The sequence below is a fragment of the Coregonus clupeaformis genome, chromosome 22, assembly GCF_020615455.1.
Source record: "Coregonus clupeaformis isolate EN_2021a chromosome 22, ASM2061545v1, whole genome shotgun sequence".
NCBI lineage: Eukaryota > Metazoa > Chordata > Actinopteri > Salmoniformes > Salmonidae > Coregonus > Coregonus clupeaformis.
The window spans coordinates 1,788,386-1,808,350 of NC_059213.1; the positions used below are offsets into that span (position 1 = coordinate 1,788,386).

The window sequence follows — 19,965 nt, forward strand, 5'->3', positions numbered from 1 at the left end:
AGGATTTGGCTGTGATGGGCTGCCTGGGCTGAAGGCTGGGCCTCACCATTTGGGAAACATTAGCCATAGATTTTAATTACTAGCACAGGACCTGATAGTCATTTCTGCTGGTGGATGTAAATATTTGATTTGTTGTTTTGGTTTGTTTGCACACTGAAAATAGCAAATTGTTTGAATGTGATGTCCCCTGTAGCTCAGTTGGTAGAGCATGGCGCTTGCAATGCCAGGGTTGTGGGTTTGTTTCCCACAGGGGGCCAGTATGAAAATATATGCACTCACTAACTGTAAGTTGCTCTGGATAAGAGCGTCTGCTAAATGACTAAAATGTAAATGACTGTTGCAGTTCCCCAGGTGTGGTTGAATGCTTAGGTATAGGGAAAACACTGGGCTATTATTATTAACATGTTTGCATCCAGATGCTGAAATTCTGAGTAATTAGCTGCTGTGGTTTCTGTGTCTTGTGGCTTTATTGAGACAAGTTTACAGTGTACACAATAGGTGCAGGTGTGCGCCGGTGCCCCATAACCTATTACGAAAACAAAACAGCTGTGTGGCAGTGAACATCATGATCATATAGGCTATTGTTCCATTACATCCTATGGACTTTTTATGCATTTGAATTTCTCATGTGTGTTTGAGTCAGTCTCAGTCTCAGTCCCATAGACACAACAGGATAAGCTGTATGTATGACTCAACAGGGTGCTCTCCCTCCCTCCCTCCATCTGTGACTCAATATAACCACAACTATTTCCTGTCTGGTTCCCTGACATTGTCTCTCATTCTCTGAGTTTCATCAGCACTAAAACATGTGTGCCAAAGAACCGGTTTTGACCAGGTGTTCCTGTTTTCACCCTAGTCTGCATTGTGTCAACACAACAACAAAACATGGACTAAAAGTATGTGTTGCTATTATTTTGTCCACTCCATCCTTCCTCAAAATAGGAAGAGAGACAATGAAGAGGGGATGGATGGAGATAGAACGTAGCTATGTTTAAATACCATGAACTAGAACAGGGGTAGTTGGCTATGGGTGGTCAACTACATGAATACCCTATTATTCATCTCACCTGCTGTTATTTGGGCTACCTGTGTTTTGAGGTGAACCTAATACTGATACTGAGGCTTGAAAATTGGATTTGAAGCACAGGAGGTTGGTGGCACCTTAATTGGGGAGGACAAGATTGTGGTAATGGCTTGGGGCGGAATAGGTGGAATGGTATCAAATACATCAAACATGGTTTCCATGTGTTTGATGCCATTCCATTTGCTCCGTTCCAGCCATTATTATGAGCCGTCCTCCCACTCGGCAGCCTCTACTGATTTGAAGTATAGTAATTTGAGTGCTTGCGTCAGCAGTTTTACAATTTAAACCTTTATTGAATGCCGAGCTGATTCGTGTGCTATTGTTGCCCATTTTCTGAAAGGCTATAGAATGGTGCCAGCTACTGTATATGCCAGACTGAAAACAAATGAAACAGTCTTGTTTCAGTAGACGACTTTAATGCTCTCTAAACAGTGCAACTGTAGAGCTGAGATGGTGTGGTTATGTGGCGTTAATGCATGTTTTGACATGGAAATGACATAGGACTGAAGAAATAGTTCAAGGGAAACATGGTGTGTGTGTGTTGAATTGTGCTCTAATCCAAGCATGGACGGATCGATGCCTCACTTTGCAAATGGTTTTCATGTGAAGAAGGCAAACTGAGCACAGTAATGATGTTAGACGTCAACAAAAGAGTATCTCATTTCATTTTAAATCAGAAACATGAGACGGGGTGGGGGAAGGGATCAGTGAAATCAGAGAATGAGTAAGGAGCATAGGGGGCCTCTAAATGTGCATGACACAGCACTCCCAGCATGCAACACTAATATAACTGGAGTTATTCCCTCCTAACCACAGACAGCACATAAAATCGAGGCGCCCTGCGCTCGCATGCCTGAGAGAGTGTCAAGTTTTCAGAGATCTGCTGAGGTAAACAGTCTCAGGGTGAAACGTAATGGTCTAATGGTATCCCTGTTTTCCTATAAGATGGGTTGAAGCATGACGATATTGGTGATAATAACAGAGCATTTAGAATCTCTCTCCGGTATTATTCCAATTGTATACGGCTTTATTGTAATGTTCTATAAACACACACAAAACTGAACACAGAATTGAATACGAGAGACATCTAAAAGCTTCTTAATGAGCAGTCACTGAGACATGATCACAAAAAATACATAAATATTGAAAACTGCATAAAACTAAATTAAAAGTGAGCCAAATTCAGTTTGTTTTTGCAGTATAAAAATACAAAAATAAATTCCACATGCAGACAGTCCAGCTATCTAACAGATATGAATTCCACCTCATCTACAGCCCTAAGCTGGGAATGGGATTAAAGAGATATCAGTTACTAATTAGTCAATGAAGTGCCCTGGGTCTCCTTCCTCAGTCATCAGCTGCTGATTCTGAAGGCCCCGAAGTAGCTTCCCTCAGCCTCTGGGTCCAGCAGCCAGGAGTTGGACACGCTGACGTAGATACCGTCGCCGGGCCTCAGGGGGAAAGCCCCTCCCTGCTGCTGGCAACACATGTGGTAGTGGCCCCTCTGCCAGCGCCTGGTGCTGCCGCTTTTCATCAACACAGCTGGCCTGAGGGGGGCACTGTGACTGTGACGCTCGTGGAACACGTATTGTATAAGAAGGGCACCAGCCCCGGCCCCAGCCCCAGCACCAGCCCCAGCCCCAGCTCCATCTTCTCTGTGAATGCCAGACTCTGCTGAAACCCCTCTTCTCCCTGGAGCATGAGACTCAGACTCCAACAGTGACTCCTCTACCTGGTCGTAGTACCTGAAGCAGGTTTTGGCGTAGATGTAGTACAGGCCTCCCTCGCGGACCAGGATCCTGCCGTCATGGTACCCGATCTTGGACAGGTGTCCCTGGGTGTGGTCCCAGTGGATCATGGTGGTGGTCTGGATGTCTCTCTGGATGTGCCCACTGGGTGGCTGAATGGGCAGGTGGGCTGATGGTGTGACCTCCCTGGGTGTTTTTGGGCACCTCTGTGACTCCCCTCTCTGGAGGTTGTCCGAAGTCTCAACTAGAGCTGGTCCGGCCTGGGTGACCTGAAGTTGCCAATGGAGACAGCGGCAAGAGAGGTTAGAGGTCACAGAAGCCCAAATCCCTCATTGGGCATCGATACACTGCTGTTAGAAGCATTTATTGAGTTATTGACCACTTTAACCTTTTACTGCAGTAGGCTAAATCAGGGTCACACAGAGTATTTCTTGGTAGTCGTAAACAAATCTACTTTGAAACAAAAGTATACACCTCACACACATGGTTATGGGCTTAAAAAAAGAAGACACATCATGTCAGATATAGAGTTGAAATGTATTACATTTTGAGTTTGCATCCCAATATTACCCTTTATATACAGTACCAGTCAAATGTTTGGACACACCTACTCATTCAAGGGTTTTTCTTTATTTTTACTATTTTCTACATTGTAGAATAATGGCGAAGACATCAGAACGATGAAATAACACAAATGGAATCATGTAGTAACCAAAAAAGAGTTAAACAAATCAAAATATATTTTACATTTTAAATTCTTCAAAGTAGCCACCCTTTGCCTTGATGATAGCTTTGCACACTCTTGGCAATCTCTCAACCAGCTTCACCTGGAATGCTTTTCCAACAGTCTTGAAGGAGTTCCCACATATGCTGAGCACTTGTTGGCTGCTTTTCCTTCACTCTGCGGTCCAACTCATCCCAAACCATCTCAATTGGGTTGAGGTCAGGTGATTGGGGAGGCCAGGTCATCTGATGCAGCACGCCATCACTCTCCTTCTTGGTTAAATAGCCCTTACATAGCCTGGAGGTGTGTTGGGTCATTGTCCTGTTGAAAAACAAATGATGGGATGGCGTATCGCTTCAGAATGCTGTGGTATCCATGTTGGTTAAGTGTGCCTTGAATTCTAAATAAATCACATACAGTGTCACCAGCATAGCACCCCCACACCATCACACCTCCTCCTCCATGCTTCACGGTGGGAACTACACATGCGGAGATCATCCGTTCACCTACTCTGCGTCTCACAAAGACACGGCGGTTGGAACCAAAAATCTCAAATTTGGATTCATCAGACCAAAGGACAGATTTCCACCGGTCTAATGTCCACTGCTTGTGTTTCTTGGCCCAAGCAAGTCTCTTCTTCTTATTGGTGTCCTTCAGTAGTGGTTTCTTTGCAGCAATTCGACCATGAAGGCCTGATTCACGCAGTCCCCTCTGAACAGTTGATGTTGAGATGTGTCTGTGACTTGAACTCTGTGAAGCATTTATTTGTGCTGCAATCTGAGGTGCAGTTAACTCTAATGAATTTATCCTCTGCAGCAGAGGAACTCTGGGTCTTCCATTCCTGTGGTGGTCCTCATGAGAGCCAGTTTCATCATAGCGCTTGATGGTTTTTCAAATCAAATCAAATCAAATCAAATTGTATTGGTCACATGCGCCGAATACAACAGGTGCAGACATTACAGTGAAATGCTTACTTACAGCCCTTAACCAACAGTGCATTTATTTTAAACAAAAAAAAGTAAAAATAAAACAACAACAAAAATAAGTGTTGAGAAAAAAAGAGCAGAAGTAAAATAAAGTGACAGTAGGGAGGCTATATATACAGGGGGGTACCGTTGCAGAGTCAATGTGCGGGGGCACCGGCTAGTTGAGGTAGTTGAGGTAATATGTACATGCGGGTAGAGTTAAAGTGACTATGCATAAATACTTAACAGAGTAGCAGCAGCGTAAAAAGGATGGGGTGGGGGGGGCAGTGCAAATAGTCCGGGTAGCCATGATTAGCTGTTCAGGAGTCTTATGGCTTGGGGGTAGAAGCTGTTGAGAAGTCTTTTGGACCTAGACTTGGCACTCCGGTACTGCTTGCCGTGCGGTAGCAGAGAGAACAGTCTATGACTAGGGTGGCTGGAGTCTTTGACAATTTTGAGGGCCTTCCTCTGACACCGCCTGGTATAGAGGTCCTGGATGGCAGGAAGCTTTGCCCCAGTGATGTACTGGGCCGTACGCACTACCCTCTGTAGTGCCTTGCGGTCGGAGGCCAAGCAGTTGCCATACCAGGCGGTGATGCAACCAGTCAGGATGCTCTCGATGGTGCAGCTGTAGAATTTTTTGAGGACCCATGCCAAATCTTTTTAGTCTCCTGAGGGGGAATAGGCTTTGTCGTGCCCTCTTCACGACTGTCTTGGTGTGTTTGGACCATGATAGTTCGTTGGTGATGTGGACACCAAGGAACTTGAAGCTCTCAACCTGTTCCACTACAGCCCCGTCGATGAGAATGGGGGCGTGCTCAGTCCTCTTTTTTTTCCTGTAGTCCACAATCATCTCCTTTGTCTTGGTCACGTTGAGGGAGAGGTTGTTGTCCTGGCACCACACGGCCAGATCTCTGACCTCCTCCCTATAGGCTGTCTCATCGTTGTCGGTGATCAGGCCTACCACTGTTGTGTCGTCGGCAAACTTAATGATGGTGTTGGAGTCGTGCCTGGCCATGCAGTCATGGGTGAACAGAGAGTACAGGAGGGGACTGAGCACGCACCCCTGAGGGGCCCCCGTGTTGAGGATCAGTGTGGCAGATGTGTTTTTACCTACCCTTACCACCTGGGGGCGGCCCGTCAGGAAGTCCAGGATCCAGTTGCAGAGGGAGGTGTTTAGTCCCAGGATCCTTAGCTTAGTGATGAGCTTAGAGGGCACTATGGTGTTGAATGCTGAGCTGTAGTCAATGAATAGCATTCTCACGTAGGTGTTCCTCTTGTCCAGGTGGGAAAGGGCAGTGTGGAGTGCAATAGAGATTGCATCATCTGTGGATCTGTTGGGGCGGTATGCAAATTGGAGTGGGTCTAGGGTTTCTGGGATAATGCTGTTGATGTGAGCCATGACCAGCCTTTCAAAGCACTTCATGGCTACAGACGTCAGTGCTACGGGTCAGTAGTCATTTAGGCAGGTTATCTTAGAGTCCTTGGGCACGGGGACTATGGTGGTCTGCTTGAAACATGTTGGTATTACAGACTCAGTCAGGGACATGTTGAAAATGTCAGTGAAGACACTTGCCAGTTGGTCAGCACATGCTCGGAGTACACGTCCTGGTAATCCGTCTGGCCCTGCGGCCTTGTGAATGTTGACCTGCTTAAAAGTCTTACTCACATCGGCTACGGAGAGCGTGATCACATAGTCATCCGGAACAGCTGGTGCTCTCATGCATGCTTCAGTGTTGCTTGCCTCGAAGCGAGCATAGAAGTGGTTTAGCTCGTCTGGTAGGCTTGTGTCACTGGGCAGCTCGCGGCTGTGCTTCCCTTTGTAGTCTGTAATAGTTTTCAAGCCGACGAGCACTTGAAGAAACTTTCAAAGTTCTTGAAATGTTCCGGATTGACTGACCTTCATGTCTTAAAGTAATGATGGACTGTCGTTTCTCTTTGCTTATTTGAGCTGTTCTTGCCATAATATGGACTTGGTCTTTTAACAAATAGGGATATCTTCTGTATACCACCCCTACCTTGTCACAACACAACTGATTGGGTCAAACGCATTTAGGAAACAAATTCCACAAATGAACTTTTAAGAAGGCACACCTGTTAATTGAAATGCATTCCAGGTGACTACCTCATGAAGCTGGTTGAGAGAATGCCAAGAGTGTGCAAAGCTGTCATCAAGGCAAAGGGTGGTTACTTTGAAGAATCTAAAATGTAAAATATTTTGATTTGTTTAACACTTTTTTGGTTACTACATGATTCCATTTGTGTTATTTCATAGTTTTGATGTCTTCACTATTATTCTACAATGTAGAAAATAGTAAAAATAAAGAAAAACCCTTGAATGAGTAGGTGTGTCCAAACTTTCGACTGGTACTGTACATGACAGAAGACTGAAATATAACAAAACCGTTTGACATAGAAACACCGGATTTTCGGCGGGTTTCTGAAATAATGTTTATGAATTATGAAATTATAAAAAATATTAATAACATTCCACCCATTAGGCCACTAGGTCATTTGACTGCAGGAAAGGGGTCTACTAATGTTTACATACTGTTATAACTACTTTATATGTACAGTATATACTATATTGTAGTCATGGCTCATCCTATATAACTACCTCTGTACACACATTTTCTATTCATATACAGTGCATTCGGAAAGTATTCAGACCCCTTGACTTTTTCTACATTTTGTTCGTTTGCAGCCTTATTCTAAAAGTTATTACATTGTTTTTTCCCCTCATCAATCTACACACAATACCCCATAATGACAAAGCAAAAACAGATGTTTTTTAAATTTTGCTAATTTATAAAAAATTAAAAACTGGAATAATACATTTACATAAGTATTCAGATCCTTTACTCAGTACTTTGTTGAAGCACATTTGGCAGCGATTACAGCCTTTGAGTCTTCTTGGGTATGATGCCACAAGCTTGGCACATCTGTACTTGGGGAGTTTCTCCCATTCTTCTCTGCAGATCCTCTCAAGCTCTGTCAGGTTGGATGGGGAGCGTCGCTGCACAGCTATTTTCAGGTCTCTCCCAAGATGTTTGATCGGGTTCAAGTCCGGGCTCTGGCTGGGCCACTCAAGGACATTCAGAGATTTGTCCCGAAGCCACTCCTGCATTGTCTTGGCTGTGTGCTTAGGGTCGTTGTCCTGTTGGAAGGTGAACCTTCGCCCCAGTCTGAGATCCTGAGCGCTCTGGAGCAGGTTTTCATCAAGGAGCTCTCTGTACTTTGCTCCGTTCATCTTTCCCTTGATCCTGACTAGTCTCCCAGTCCCTGCCGCTGAAAAACATCCCCACAGCATGATGCTGCCACCACCATGCTTCACCGTAGGGATGGTGCCAGGTTTCCTCCAGACGTGATGCTTGGCATTCAGGCCAAAGAGTTCAATCTTGGTTTCATCAGACCAGAGAATCTGAGAGTCTTTAGTGACCTTTTGGCAAACACCAAGTGGGCTGTCATGTGCTTTTTATGAGGAGTGGCTTCAGTCTGGCCACTCTACCATAAAGGCCTGATTGGTGGAGTGCTGCAGAGATGGTTGTCCTTCTGGAAGGTTTCTACCATCTCCACAGAAGAACTCTGGAGCTCTGTCAGTGACCATCGGGTTCTTGGTCACCTCCCTGACCAATGCCCTTCTCCCCCGATTGCTCAGTTTGGCCGGGCGACCAGCTCTAGGAAGAGTCTTGGTGGTTCCAAACTTCTTCCATTTAAGAATGATGGAGGCCACTGTGTTTTTGGGGACCTGCAATGCTGCAGAAACGTTTTGGTACCCTTCTCCAGATCTGTGCCTCGACACAATCCTGTCTCAGAGCTGTATGGACAATTCCTTCTACCTCATGGCTTGGTTTTTGCTCTGACATGCACTGTCAACTGTGGGGCCTTATATAGACAGGTGTGTGCCTTTCCAAGTCATGTCCAATCAATTGAATTTACCACAGGTGGACTCCAATCATGTTGTAGAAACATCTCAATGATGATCAATGGAAACAGGATGCACCTCAGCTCAATTTCAAGTCTCATAGCAAAGGGTCTGAATACTTATGTAGATAAGATATTTCTGTTTTGTATTTTTTATAAATTTGCAACAATTTCTAAAAACCTGTTTTCGCTTTGTCATTATGGGGTATTGTGTGTAGAGGAAGATGTTTTATTTAATCCATTTTAGAGGCTGTAACGTAACAAAATGTGGAAAAGGTCAAGGTGTCTGAATACTTTCCGAATGCACTGTATATATGTATATTTATATTACAGACTCTGACATTGCTCATTCTGATATTTCTTAATTTCTTACTTTTTACTTTTTGGATTATGTGTGTATTGTTTTGTATTGCTAGGTATTACTGCACTGTTGGAGCTAGAAACACAAGCATTTCACTGCACCTGCGATAACATCTGCAAATCTGTGTAAACCAATAGACTTTGATTTGATTTGTTGCGGTCTTGTAATAAATAAGACTACTTTGTAAGCCATAAGATGCAATAGCCAGTAAAACCGTCCAGACAATATGAAACACTTTGCCTCTGTCTGAAGTTTAATGTGTTATAAATGTTGTGGTGAGGGAGCAACCACTTGAAATGGATTACATTTAGTGCAATATGTATTTGTGGTGATCATTGTGTATAATTCATTTTTTGTCCAATGTTTTCTTGCAGCACATGCAAACTGTTATGATTGCTATAACTTTACTACAATACATTTTTTCTTACTAAATACAACTTTGTGCTATAGACTTACATAGATTTTATGATAATGTGTTTCTATTGTCTACATTAGAGGATACTTTTGGTATAATCCAATCTAAGATTAATAGATTTATGCATTATGATTTGTATTATTATGATTACCTTACCTGTTGAAGATGCCCTGTCATGTGAAGTACAACAGCAACACTTGATACCACTTGAAGTAAACCCATGATAACGACGGTACCAATAAGAGTTCTGTTTGAAGTTGGCTCTGTTCTCCTGAGCTGCTGAAATCTTGGCAGAGTGCTTTCCATTTCATAAAGATCCGTTTATTACTGTACGTTAAATATCCACTGTGTTTCATAAAAACAGACCCAATGTTAGGCTATGTTTTCCCTAAAATGTGTTAGTATTTCAGCGTACTCTCATTACCAATATAAGTTTTAGGAGGTGGGTTTCTTGGTTTAGTACCCCCTCTTTGAGGACCAATCAGATTACAGATTAATTTAAATAGCTGTTAACACCGCCAGGGGGTGCTGTTGTAAAATACGGGGCAAAAAAACATTATTTATGACTACATATCCCAGCATTCAACATCACTCTTTGACCTTGCTGGAAGCATGATTATCTTCTTCTCTACGATGTTACTAAATATGAGATGATAAACTCATGTAACCAGTTGACACTTATTTCGTATACATTGTAGCCAGATGCTTATGCATAAATGTATTGGAGTGTGCGGCTCGTGCGCACGCCTCATCTCGCCCCGCCACATGCACAACAGAATATGGAAGGAACTAGCAAATCGATCACTCGTATCATCAAGACGTTATTGTAACAATAATTTGGGAGATTTATATCGGAATGAGTCTGTACAACGATATCTTCGGCAGCTTGTGGAAGAGTACAGAGATGTCACCAAGACATTACAACATGTGTTTCTCAACGACTCCGACAGGAAAGAGTTGAACAAGAGACAGGTGGGACTTTCACCAGTGGCCAATGCGTTTCAGAGCGTTGAACATGCCGTGAAAGACCTTGAGGAGGTCGACACTCTGCTTCAGAGTAAGTAAGCTGTGTTCTATTTTGTGTATTTTGTTAATTGCTAACTAGTTAGTGTTTTTTCTGTATCTTGTATTCATAAGTGTCTGTAATGCCTGCTGTGCCGCAACTGACCAGAAGGGGTCGCCCATGCTTCAATAACAATGTGCTAACTGTGCAATATGTGTCATGGATCTGAAAATGTTATACATTTACATCCATATTCTATTTTTACAGGTACAGTCGGTTCCAAAGAGGAAGACCAACACATGGTCCAGTTACTGAAAGAGGAACAAGCACAGATCACCCAAAAAATCGAATCACTGAGAAAAGATGTAAGAACAGACATTAGACACAGAACATTTTAAATGTCTGCCTTAGTCAGTCTGGAACTAAATGAGAAAATCTGAATTCATATTTCCCCAGTTGATCCAGGCACTAGTACCCAGTGACCCACACGACACCAGTAATGTCCTTCTGGAGGTGGTAACAGGGCGGACAACAGGAGGTGAGTCAGTGAATCAGTTCAAGGTAATTACTCAATGAACATCATAGGCCATGGACAATGGCTCTCCATTACACTCCTGGTCCTAATGATAATGTATGTCCCCTCTCTGGTACACATGTTTTCATCCAGGTGACATCTGTCAACAGTTCACCAGAGAGATGTTTGACATGTACCAAGGCCTTGCCAGCTACAAGAACTGGGACTTTGAGGTCTTCAACTACACACCTGCTGAATATGGTATTGCTTCTATTCTGTCTGTCGGTCCTACCGTCCTTCTGTCTGTGTTTTGTGGAATTGTGGGTCACTGGATGAAAGTGTCTGTTTTTATGTATGATTGGTTGGTGTATTTATTGTCTGATTGATTATCACTCAGGTGGGCTGCACCATGCGGCAGTAAGGGTAGCGGGGGAGAGTGTGTACCGGCTTCTGAAGCATGAGGGAGGGACACACCGGGTCCAGAGGATCCCCGAGGTGGGCCTGTCCTCCAGGATGCAACGCATTCACACAGGAACCATGACCGTCATCGTCCTGCCACAACCCAACGAGGTACACCTGTCTGTCTGTCTGAACCCCCTGTCTATCTGCCTTTCTGTCTATCTGTTAGAATGATAATAGATTGGCATTCTGTTTTGTAGCTGGACATCAGCATTGACCCTAAGGACCTGCGGGTTGATACGTTCAGATCGAGAGGGGCGGGAGGTCAAAGTGTCAACACAACAGACAGTGCTGTCCGAATAGTACACCTGCCAACAGGTAAGAGCTTACAGTTCGGGGAAACAGGAAATGTATTGAAAATTCACTTTAAGAATTTGTTTATATCTTTATTGAAAACCAATGGCACTTCTTGATTTGGAATTTCAATTGATCTCCTGATATTGACTGAATTAAAATGGAATTACTGACTGACCCATGCTCTCTGGCCCTAGGTACGGTGGCAGAGTGTCAGACGAGCCGCTCTCAGCTACAGAATCGTGACACGGCCCTGCACGTGCTGAAGGCCCGCCTCTACCAGAGAATGAAGGGCAGAGAGACGGAGCAGAGACTTACGGCACGCAAACAGCAGGTGATCCGCGACACACAGTCCCATCCTAACACTTTACTGTCCCCCTCCTCTCTCCCCCTTCCCCACTCATGTTGTTCCCTCTCCAGGTGGGAACTCGCTCCCAGTCGGAGAGGATTCGCACCTACAACTTCAGCCAGGACCGCGTGACAGACCACCGGACTGGCTATGTGACCAGAGATATCAAGGTGGGCTCCTAACTATGCAAACAAGCAGTCTATAATGGAAGTTGATTTCTTCTGTAATGTGTGTCATGTCATGCTTTACATGTAGTGGTAACAGTTTTGTTCTTTGTGTCTTGTCTATTCTCTTGGCAGGAGTTCATGAGGGGCGGGGAGCCACTGGATGATCTGATCTCAGAGCTGTTGGAACACGGAGAGAAGGAGGCTCTGCTGGAACTGACCTTCAGTCCGAGACACTGACTCGACAGTGTGACGCCTTAGTTCTGGGAGCTAGCTAACGTGACCCACCGCTGCAGCACTGACAGGAGAACAGTCAGACTGGTGGAGTCAGAGCAGATATGGAAGCAGTGGTGCGAACACTGATCCTGGTTCAGTTTATGTGAAAAGAATGGCGTGTGTGGAGAAAATAGAGAGCAGAGAGAGCCTGGCTGCAGACAACCCAGCTCTTTGACCAGTCTCAAACATATGCAGAATTACACCCTAGCATCTTAATAAAGATATGGAAGCAGTGGTGCGAACACTGATCCTGGTTCAGTTTATGTGAAAAGAATTTAAATTAAATTAAAATTAATAAAGACATAAAACGTTACTGGAAATAGTTGCTGATGATCCCTGCTCCTATTGGGTGTGTCAGAGCTATGATTCAGCCCAACACACACGCTCTAATCTCTAGCACCCAGGCTGTCTGGCAGCTGGCCAGTCATGGCATCAGTATCTCTCCTACACAGCCATAGCAATGTGTGTGTATCGGCACCAATTAAGAATTACCTTCGAGGCTACTCAAGCCCCTGTGCAACGTTTATTGTGAAATGTTTGAGTTGCTCTGACGGAAGTCTGCAAAATAAATCTGTGGTAGACTATTGATGACTAAAGGCTGATGGAGGACTAAAGGAAGAAGCATAGAGAGAATGTCCACACCAGCAGAATATTTATTCAAGTGCTCGCATTAAAAAAGTACATAATTTGTACAATATTTCATCAATCATAATGTAGAAAACTTGCTCTGCATGCTCCTTCTCGAATACTCCAACAATGCTGAAGTATGGTTCCGGGCTGGGTTTCCCCAAAGCACCGTAGCACTAGGATCATGTTCATTCCATTGAAAGTAAATGGACAAAAGATGACTTTAGTGCTACGATCCTTTTGGGAAACGCAGCCCTGAGCATTTACTTGTGATGATGTGGAAAATGACAACCACCACCACAATATAAGAACATCACAGCGGTCCTTCACGAGCCATCCATAAATTATCCAGTTAAAAATACATCACAGACGCATAAGAAAATATCTCTGGAAATGATATTGTCCATGTCTGTCACGGCTGTATGTTGTTCAACTAAAATAAAAAAGCAGGGGGGGTGGGGCTTCAGGCATTGAAAAATGAAATTGTAAAGAGTAAGCTGAAAACACTTCAAGCTAGGACAGCCAAAGCCACTGATCAAGCTTCTTTCAGACGTCTGCTTGTCCTGTGGGGGCTATTGCTCCACCCCAAAAGCTGCTTATATACTGTGAGTTGGATGGGTAAAATTCAACCTGAACAATTATTTATGAAATTATGGCATCTTGGTGATAAATTGGGTTCTCTGTAGCCCTCAGGGACCCGACCTGTGTATCCAGGTATTTATATGACATTGCTAGAATTGTCCCCTTACACAATAACAGTCTCCAACAACATCCCCCAGTTTCTGAAGCCTTGTGTCTGTTTAACAGAGAGTTAATATTTGAGTTAGCCTGGGTATTAGTCATCATCTCCTCGTTGCCTCAGGCTCCTGGAGGATTTCCCGTTCTCTGCTTTCCTCTTCCTGAACGTGGCCCCGGCTCCCGACGCGGGACCGCCCTCGTCCCCCAGAGAGGTGATGATACGCTCCCTAAACTTGGGTTTGGGCTCAGGCGGCAGCTCCGTGGGGGCGGGGGCGCTTGCTGCACCTTCCACCTGGGGCAGCTGCAGGTCCACGTTCTCACTTGAGGGGGGGGTGGTTATAGAGCAGACAGGTGAGTTATTAGCTTAGCATTCAGTAAGGCACACAATAATAAGTTGGCTAAAGTAGAGACAGACTAGCACCAGGGTCCTGTTCATCAAGGCGAACCGTAACAAAATGTTGTGGAAATCTAAACAATTGCATAGTTAAATCCAAATGAAGACATTGACAGTATAACAGTCTCTTACTAAGGCTCTTCTTCTTCCTGTATCTGCTCCCAGGCTCCGTAAGGGTTGGTCTTCCTGGTCTTCTTAACAGTAGGCCTCTCTTTCTCTTCAGGCACAGCTGCCGGTGTGTCTTTGGCCCCTTCTCCCTTCCCCCCATCATCATTACCATCATCACCATCTTCATCCTCTCCCTCCTTGTCTGAAGGCGGTGTATTATTTTTCTGAGGAGAGCAAATGATCAATAAAATGATCGTCAGTCACCATGACTCAGATCCTAAACTAATACCTAGTATTGTCTGTGCCCATTCACTACCAATGGGGTTGTTGTATTGAGAACTGAACCTTGGTGACTTGTTTGGAATCCTCTCCCTCCCCGGCTCCTTTGGCACTGTTTGAGCTGTCCTCCCCAGAGAGGGGTTCTGGCTGGGGGGCAGATGGGTCATCTACCCCTGGGGGGCCCACTGTCTCTCCACTGGGCCCAGACCCAGACTCACCACCGGCAGGGAGATCTGCAGGTCTTTCCCAGCTGGACTCTGTAAGAGAGGGGGAAACATCAAAACTATGTCAAACATACATAATTCTTGTCATCAGTGGTCTTTATAGACTGACCTCCAGTCTCTGTGTTGTAGTAGTAGGTAAATCCATCAGGACTGACGGCCTCCATCCAGGCACAACCTAAGGAGATCTACAGAAAAAAAAAACAGTGTGTTCACTCCAGGACTTGAAGGATTTACCTCTGTACAGTACACTGACTGTAAACATATCAAATGGGTAACAAAATACAAGAGACTTCCTGGTGAAATGAAAGGTATTATGAAAAATTAAGTAAAAAGTTCTGTGTACCTCAGTTTGACCAGGCTGTGGAGAGGGTGGGCTCTTTCCCTGCAACCCATATGGTTTGTCCCACCGAGATTCTGAAAAGACATAAAAACACAATGCTTCAGGAGAAAGGTGAATGGTCCTAGGTGTATGTTCCAAACTCATTTCTTAAAGTCACAGTCTGTGACTTTTAACCCGTCACCTCTGATACCTGGGGAGGTGTTGTGGTCTTCAGCCCACCCAGGGTTTGTACAGACAGTGGTAAGTCAAATTAAAACACTTTTTTAAGCTCTAATATTTATTTTCAAGGATCATCAATTTGTAATAGTTGTTATTATGCAATTGTTTCTATTCGCCACCAGATGGCAGTATATCGCCAAAACCTCAACTAACTTACTATTCATCACTACCTTACAAGTTCTACTCAATGATATGTGTTTCACCACTTATTTACTAAGTGGTAAGTCAGGACTGATGATGTAATTTGAGTAGTGATGAGCATTTCCTATTCGCATTACTACACAATTTCAGCTTTATGACTGTTTTGTATTTTTATTGGGCATTTGGGAATCTACTACTTAATAGCTACAAAAAAGCGTCTTGCTTCTGACTGGCAGCTTTAGAGTCGCTGGTCGGGAGAAGGGCGGGTGGGCTGTGTGAGGAAAATGGCACGTGAACGGCTGCCGCTTGATAAAGTGGAATATCACCTTGAATGAGGCAAAAAGTCACAATGTAGAACTTGCGCCAGCGCAGGATGCAGCATTTTGTTTTTCCCCCTCCAGGGCTGATGCTCGCAATGTCAAAGTCTGACCCATTTATTTGCACCTTACAGTGTAGGTCGGTTGGGTCCAGTGGTGTAGTGGTAAAAAAAGGTGGGTAAACTGTACTGAACAAAAATATAAAATGCAACATGTAAAGTGTTGGTCCCATGTTTCATGAGGTGAAATAAAAGATCCCATACATTTTCCATACGCACAAAAGGCAGGTTTAAATCTATATTTGCCCAGCATTTTAGCTATCGATGTGACGTTTGGTGGAGCCTAATCTGTCGGTTCTGTACCTGCCTGGCTGAGTGGCAGTGTGGGTGGAATGAGAGAACTCGCCTGGCAACCAGAGCGCGAAACACATGAGGAAATAAAACTCGGTAGTCTGCCTGGAAATGAATTCGTAAGAGAAATACATTTTTCTAATATTTTTAACATTAACATATTTGATCATTTTCTATTCTCCTCTCATTTTAATTCAAGTACTTTTCAAGTACCAACTTGAGAAAATGTCAGATTTTCAAGGTATTCCGGTACTTGAATTACAAGTACTTTAAGCACCTCAAGCACCTTGTGTGAAGCCTGCCTGCCTACCTCCTGTCATAGAGTTGAAGTAGTATGAGAGTCCTTCGCTTGTCTTTCCCTCCACCCAGTTCTCTGATTCGTTTCGGGGCATCCTCTCCTTTCCAGGCTTTTGCTTCTTTTCTTGTTTTCGAGATTGAGGTGAAGGTTGAGATGGAGAATGAGATGGAACTGGGCTTGGCGTTTGGGCTTTGGTTTGAGATGGGGAATCTAAGCAAACACACAAAATCACATTGATATATTAGCCATTTGAGCAGACACTCTTATCCAGAGTGTGTTCTAACAACTTTTTAAATGCTTAAAGTTTCATTAGTCGTATGTACGGTATATGCATGGTATACATTGTCGAACAAAATGCTTGACAGGTTCCTTCTCGACAATACAACAACAATAAGAAATAATAAAATATAAGAATACAAAAAACTATAAAAACAATGGTAATAAGTTACATTCACTTATTTGATAGTACAAATAAAAACAGACTGGCAAGTTATTAAGTTAGTAAATCAATAAAACATTTCATTAAGTAGTTACCTGATGGTTTTATCCCCAACCTTTTCATATCCTCCTCATATGCTTTCAGTGCAGCCGCCTCCATCGTTGCAAACTCTTTAGACTGACGATCCTCCTGCTTCGCCTTGTCAATGCTCTTCTTTTGCATCTATACAGAGGAGGGGCCGAAGTATCAGCCAAGTCACCAATGAGATGACAGCATGGGGTGAGAGTGCCATATCTGGACCTTATCTCTGCTGAAATACACCACTATGCCAGCCAGGAGGGTTATGCATGCCAAGCTGCGTTTACAACGCATCAATAGTTTCCCTTGCAACAGTGACCCCTGTTGATACCTCTGTGTAATAACGTGTTATCAGCAGACTACATAGAGCCCAGAGAGAAAAGAGTAAGGTCTTGGGTGATTGACAACATGTATGGCATCTGTATTTGTGCCACATCTTATGCAGTATGGTAGCTACAACCCCATGGTAGGCACCCATCATTCTATGTTTCACAAGTGAAGGCAAAACACAATGATGACAACTCACCTCAGCAATTTTGGCAGCAACATTTTCTTTGTGATTCTTCCCCCTTTCATGAAACTCAACACTCTGCATGAGAAACAAACAAGCACAGCGGTTAATACACGATACAATCTTGTCCTCAGCCACAACCTCTTGCAGTCATAACATAACAGACTACTCTCTCTTTGACACACATCACCAAGAACAAGTAAGCATTCATTCAATGTTAGCAACATGAGAAGGGCCTAGTCAAAGAGACTGAATAGCTAGCATGATGATCATGCCTGAATGGGTAGCTAGTCAGCTAAGTACACTAACTTCACATACTGGTACAAATTACATGACAATTTACTCAACACTCACAGGTTTATTGTCGGCTATCCAACACTTGCAGTACTGGCAGAATTTCTTTGGCTGGGACTTCCAATATTCCGACCTGAGTAATACAAACAAAATAAACAACTTCATAAACATGTGTTTGAAAGCTGATCAGAATAGACATTTGGACAGTGAATAAAAAGCAACCATGGTCGTACAAACTGAACTAGCTAGCTAATGTTAACTTATGAATATATGCAACAATATTAAATCAAATGTTATTGGTCATGTTATACAACAGGTGTAGACTTTACAGTGAAATGCTTGTTTACGAGCCCATTCCCAACAGTGCAGAGTTAATAAGTAAGACAAATATTTCCTATATTTAAAAAAGTAAATAATAACAATACAAACCATAGCGAGGCTATATACAAGGAGTAGCTACCAGTAACGAGGCTATATACAAGGAGTAGCTACCAGTAACGAGGCTATATACAAGGAGTAGCTACCAGTAACGAGGCTACATACAAGGAGTAGCTACCAGTAACGAGGCTATATACAAGGAGTAGCTACCAGTAACGAGGCTATATACAAGGAGTAGCTACCAGTAACGAGGCTATATACAAGGAGTAGCTACCAGTAACGAGGCTACATACAAGGAGTAGCTACCAGTAACGAGTCAATGTGCTGGGGTACGAGGTAGTTGAGGTAATACAGTATGTATATGTGGGTAGGGTTAAAAATGACTTGGCAATCAGGATATATAATAAACAGAGTAGCAGCAGCGTATGTGACGTGTGAAAGTGTGTGTTGTGTGTGTGTGTGCTGGAGTGTCAGTCAGTGTAGTATCTGTGAGTGTGTGGGTAGAGTCTAGTGAGTGTGCATAGAGCCAGTGCAAGGGAGTCAGTGCAAAACAATTAAGATAAATAAATAATAAAGGGGGTCAATGGAAATTGTCTGGATAGCCATTTGATTAACTGTTCAGCAGTCTTATGGCTTGGGGACAGACTTGGCTCTCCGGTACAAATGTACATTTACATTTTAGTCATTTAGCAGACGCTCTTATCCAGAGCGACTTACAGTTAGTGAGTGCATACATTTTCATACCAATAACGTTAACGTTAAATAGTTCGCTTTAGTAAATCTTAAACGAAATTGCAATGGGTGTGACGTGAAAGAAAATACTCACATTATGTCTTCTGATCCAATATAATATAATTAAGGGAAGGTTAAACAACCTAGCTAGCTACACACAAAAGCAGAAAATGTTGAACATTTCTCGCCCATCAACAACACGACGTCCGTTTCTGATGACGTAGATACGGATGTCTTTGAGGGTCAAAACTGGTTGTAGCCGCTACTGTTATCGCTTTTATTGGCTGTATTTTGACAACACAGTCGTTTAAAAGTGTTGTTTTAATCGCTGTTTATTATTAAAATATGAGAAGAATGGATTGAATGATGAAAGAAAGTATAAACATGTCATCCGTCGTGTGCAGACGGAACAAATAGTCAATAGTCCTACTAACGCTTAAGACATCCCATATGGTCTAGCGGTTAGGATTCCTGGTTTTCACCCAGGCGGCCCGGGTTCGACTCCCGGTATGGGAACGACTGTTTTGTTAAAACATCATTGAACATTATGTTCTCTACAGCAGTTTCCCAACCCTGCTTCTCGAATACTCCCCTCCGTACATATTTTTTATTGTCCAGGGCTAAAACAAAAATGTGTACTGTTGGGGGTACTCGAGGGTTTGGAAACGCTGCTGTGGATTTCACTTGTATTACCGCTAGATCTTTCGACCTACAGCTTTGCAGACCTCCCATATGGTCTAGCGGTTAGGATTCCTGGTTTTCACCCAGGCGGCCCGGGTTCGACTCCCGGTATGGGAACGCTTGTTTTATTAAAACCTTGAACAGTAGGCCTACAGGTACCGTATATACATGCCTGTGGCTTTGACTGTTCACTAATGCGAACTGCCAAATAGAATACTCTATCAGATGTAGGCTACTCTACTCTAGTAATGCTGCAACTAGCTCTCGGTCTCACATTAGAATTAGACGTTCATCCAGGTTTCTCGAACTTCACATTTCAAAGTGATTAAGGTTATGTTTAGGCATTAACTCCACATTTTTAAGGTTAGGCATTAACTGTGAATGGTTAATGTTTGGGATAGGCTTAAAACAGAAAGCATTACATGTCCTTTGATAATGAACCTAAATACAATCAATCTGACAAACCTAGCGAAAATGTAAGAACTTCACCTGTGGAAATAGCCAGTAGCCTACTAACTCTAGAGACAGAATGTTGAA

General features: G+C 43.5%; 3 protein-coding genes and 2 non-coding genes across 6 annotated transcripts; 3 read left to right on the top strand and 2 right to left on the bottom strand.

Annotated features, from left to right (window-relative positions):
- Positions 1-1,364: 1,364 nt before the first annotated feature.
- Positions 1,365-9,627, bottom strand: LOC121532870 (tumor necrosis factor ligand superfamily member 11-like). The gene is made up of 2 exons (XM_041838662.2): positions 9,378-9,627; positions 1,365-3,101 (listed from the first exon to the last, which is right to left on the bottom strand). Exons 1-2 carry the CDS (start codon positions 9,525-9,527, stop codon positions 2,439-2,441), a joined length of 813 nt encoding a protein of 270 aa, XP_041694596.2. The 5' UTR covers positions 9,528-9,627; the 3' UTR covers positions 1,365-2,438.
- Positions 9,628-9,803: 176 nt separating this feature from the next.
- mtrf1 (mitochondrial translational release factor 1) lies at positions 9,804-12,864 on the top strand. 2 transcript variants are annotated; one of them, XM_041840825.2, is made up of 9 exons: positions 9,804-10,278; positions 10,492-10,589; positions 10,681-10,762; positions 10,892-10,999; positions 11,136-11,308; positions 11,398-11,515; positions 11,689-11,825; positions 11,912-12,010; positions 12,140-12,864. In XM_041840825.2, the coding sequence occupies exons 1-9, from the start codon at positions 9,924-9,926 to the stop codon at positions 12,242-12,244; spliced, it is 1,275 nt and encodes a 424-aa protein (XP_041696759.2). In that variant the 5' UTR covers positions 9,804-9,923; the 3' UTR covers positions 12,245-12,864. The 2 variants fall into 2 exon arrangements, with proteins under 2 accessions (XP_041696759.2, XP_041696760.1); XM_041840826.2 differs by lacking the exons at positions 9,804-10,278; positions 10,492-10,589 and having other exon boundaries at positions 10,697-10,785.
- Positions 12,865-12,915: 51 nt separating this feature from the next.
- wbp4 (WW domain binding protein 4) lies at positions 12,916-18,956 on the bottom strand. Its single transcript, XM_045206360.1, has 10 exons — positions 18,842-18,956; positions 17,698-17,770; positions 17,359-17,421; positions 16,850-16,976; positions 16,328-16,525; positions 14,994-15,064; positions 14,760-14,835; positions 14,493-14,683; positions 14,172-14,371; positions 12,916-13,965 (listed from the first exon to the last, which is right to left on the bottom strand). Coding segments are annotated over exons 1-10 (1,224 nt in total). The 5' UTR covers positions 18,844-18,956; the 3' UTR covers positions 12,916-13,742.
- A 235-nt stretch (positions 18,957-19,191) lies between these two features.
- Positions 19,192-19,263, top strand: trnae-uuc. The gene has a single exon. It is a non-coding gene; the product is annotated as a tRNA-Glu (tRNA).
- A 210-nt stretch (positions 19,264-19,473) lies between these two features.
- Positions 19,474-19,545, top strand: trnae-uuc. Its single transcript has one exon. It is a non-coding gene; the product is annotated as a tRNA-Glu (tRNA).
- The last annotated feature ends 420 nt before the right edge of the window (positions 19,546-19,965 follow it).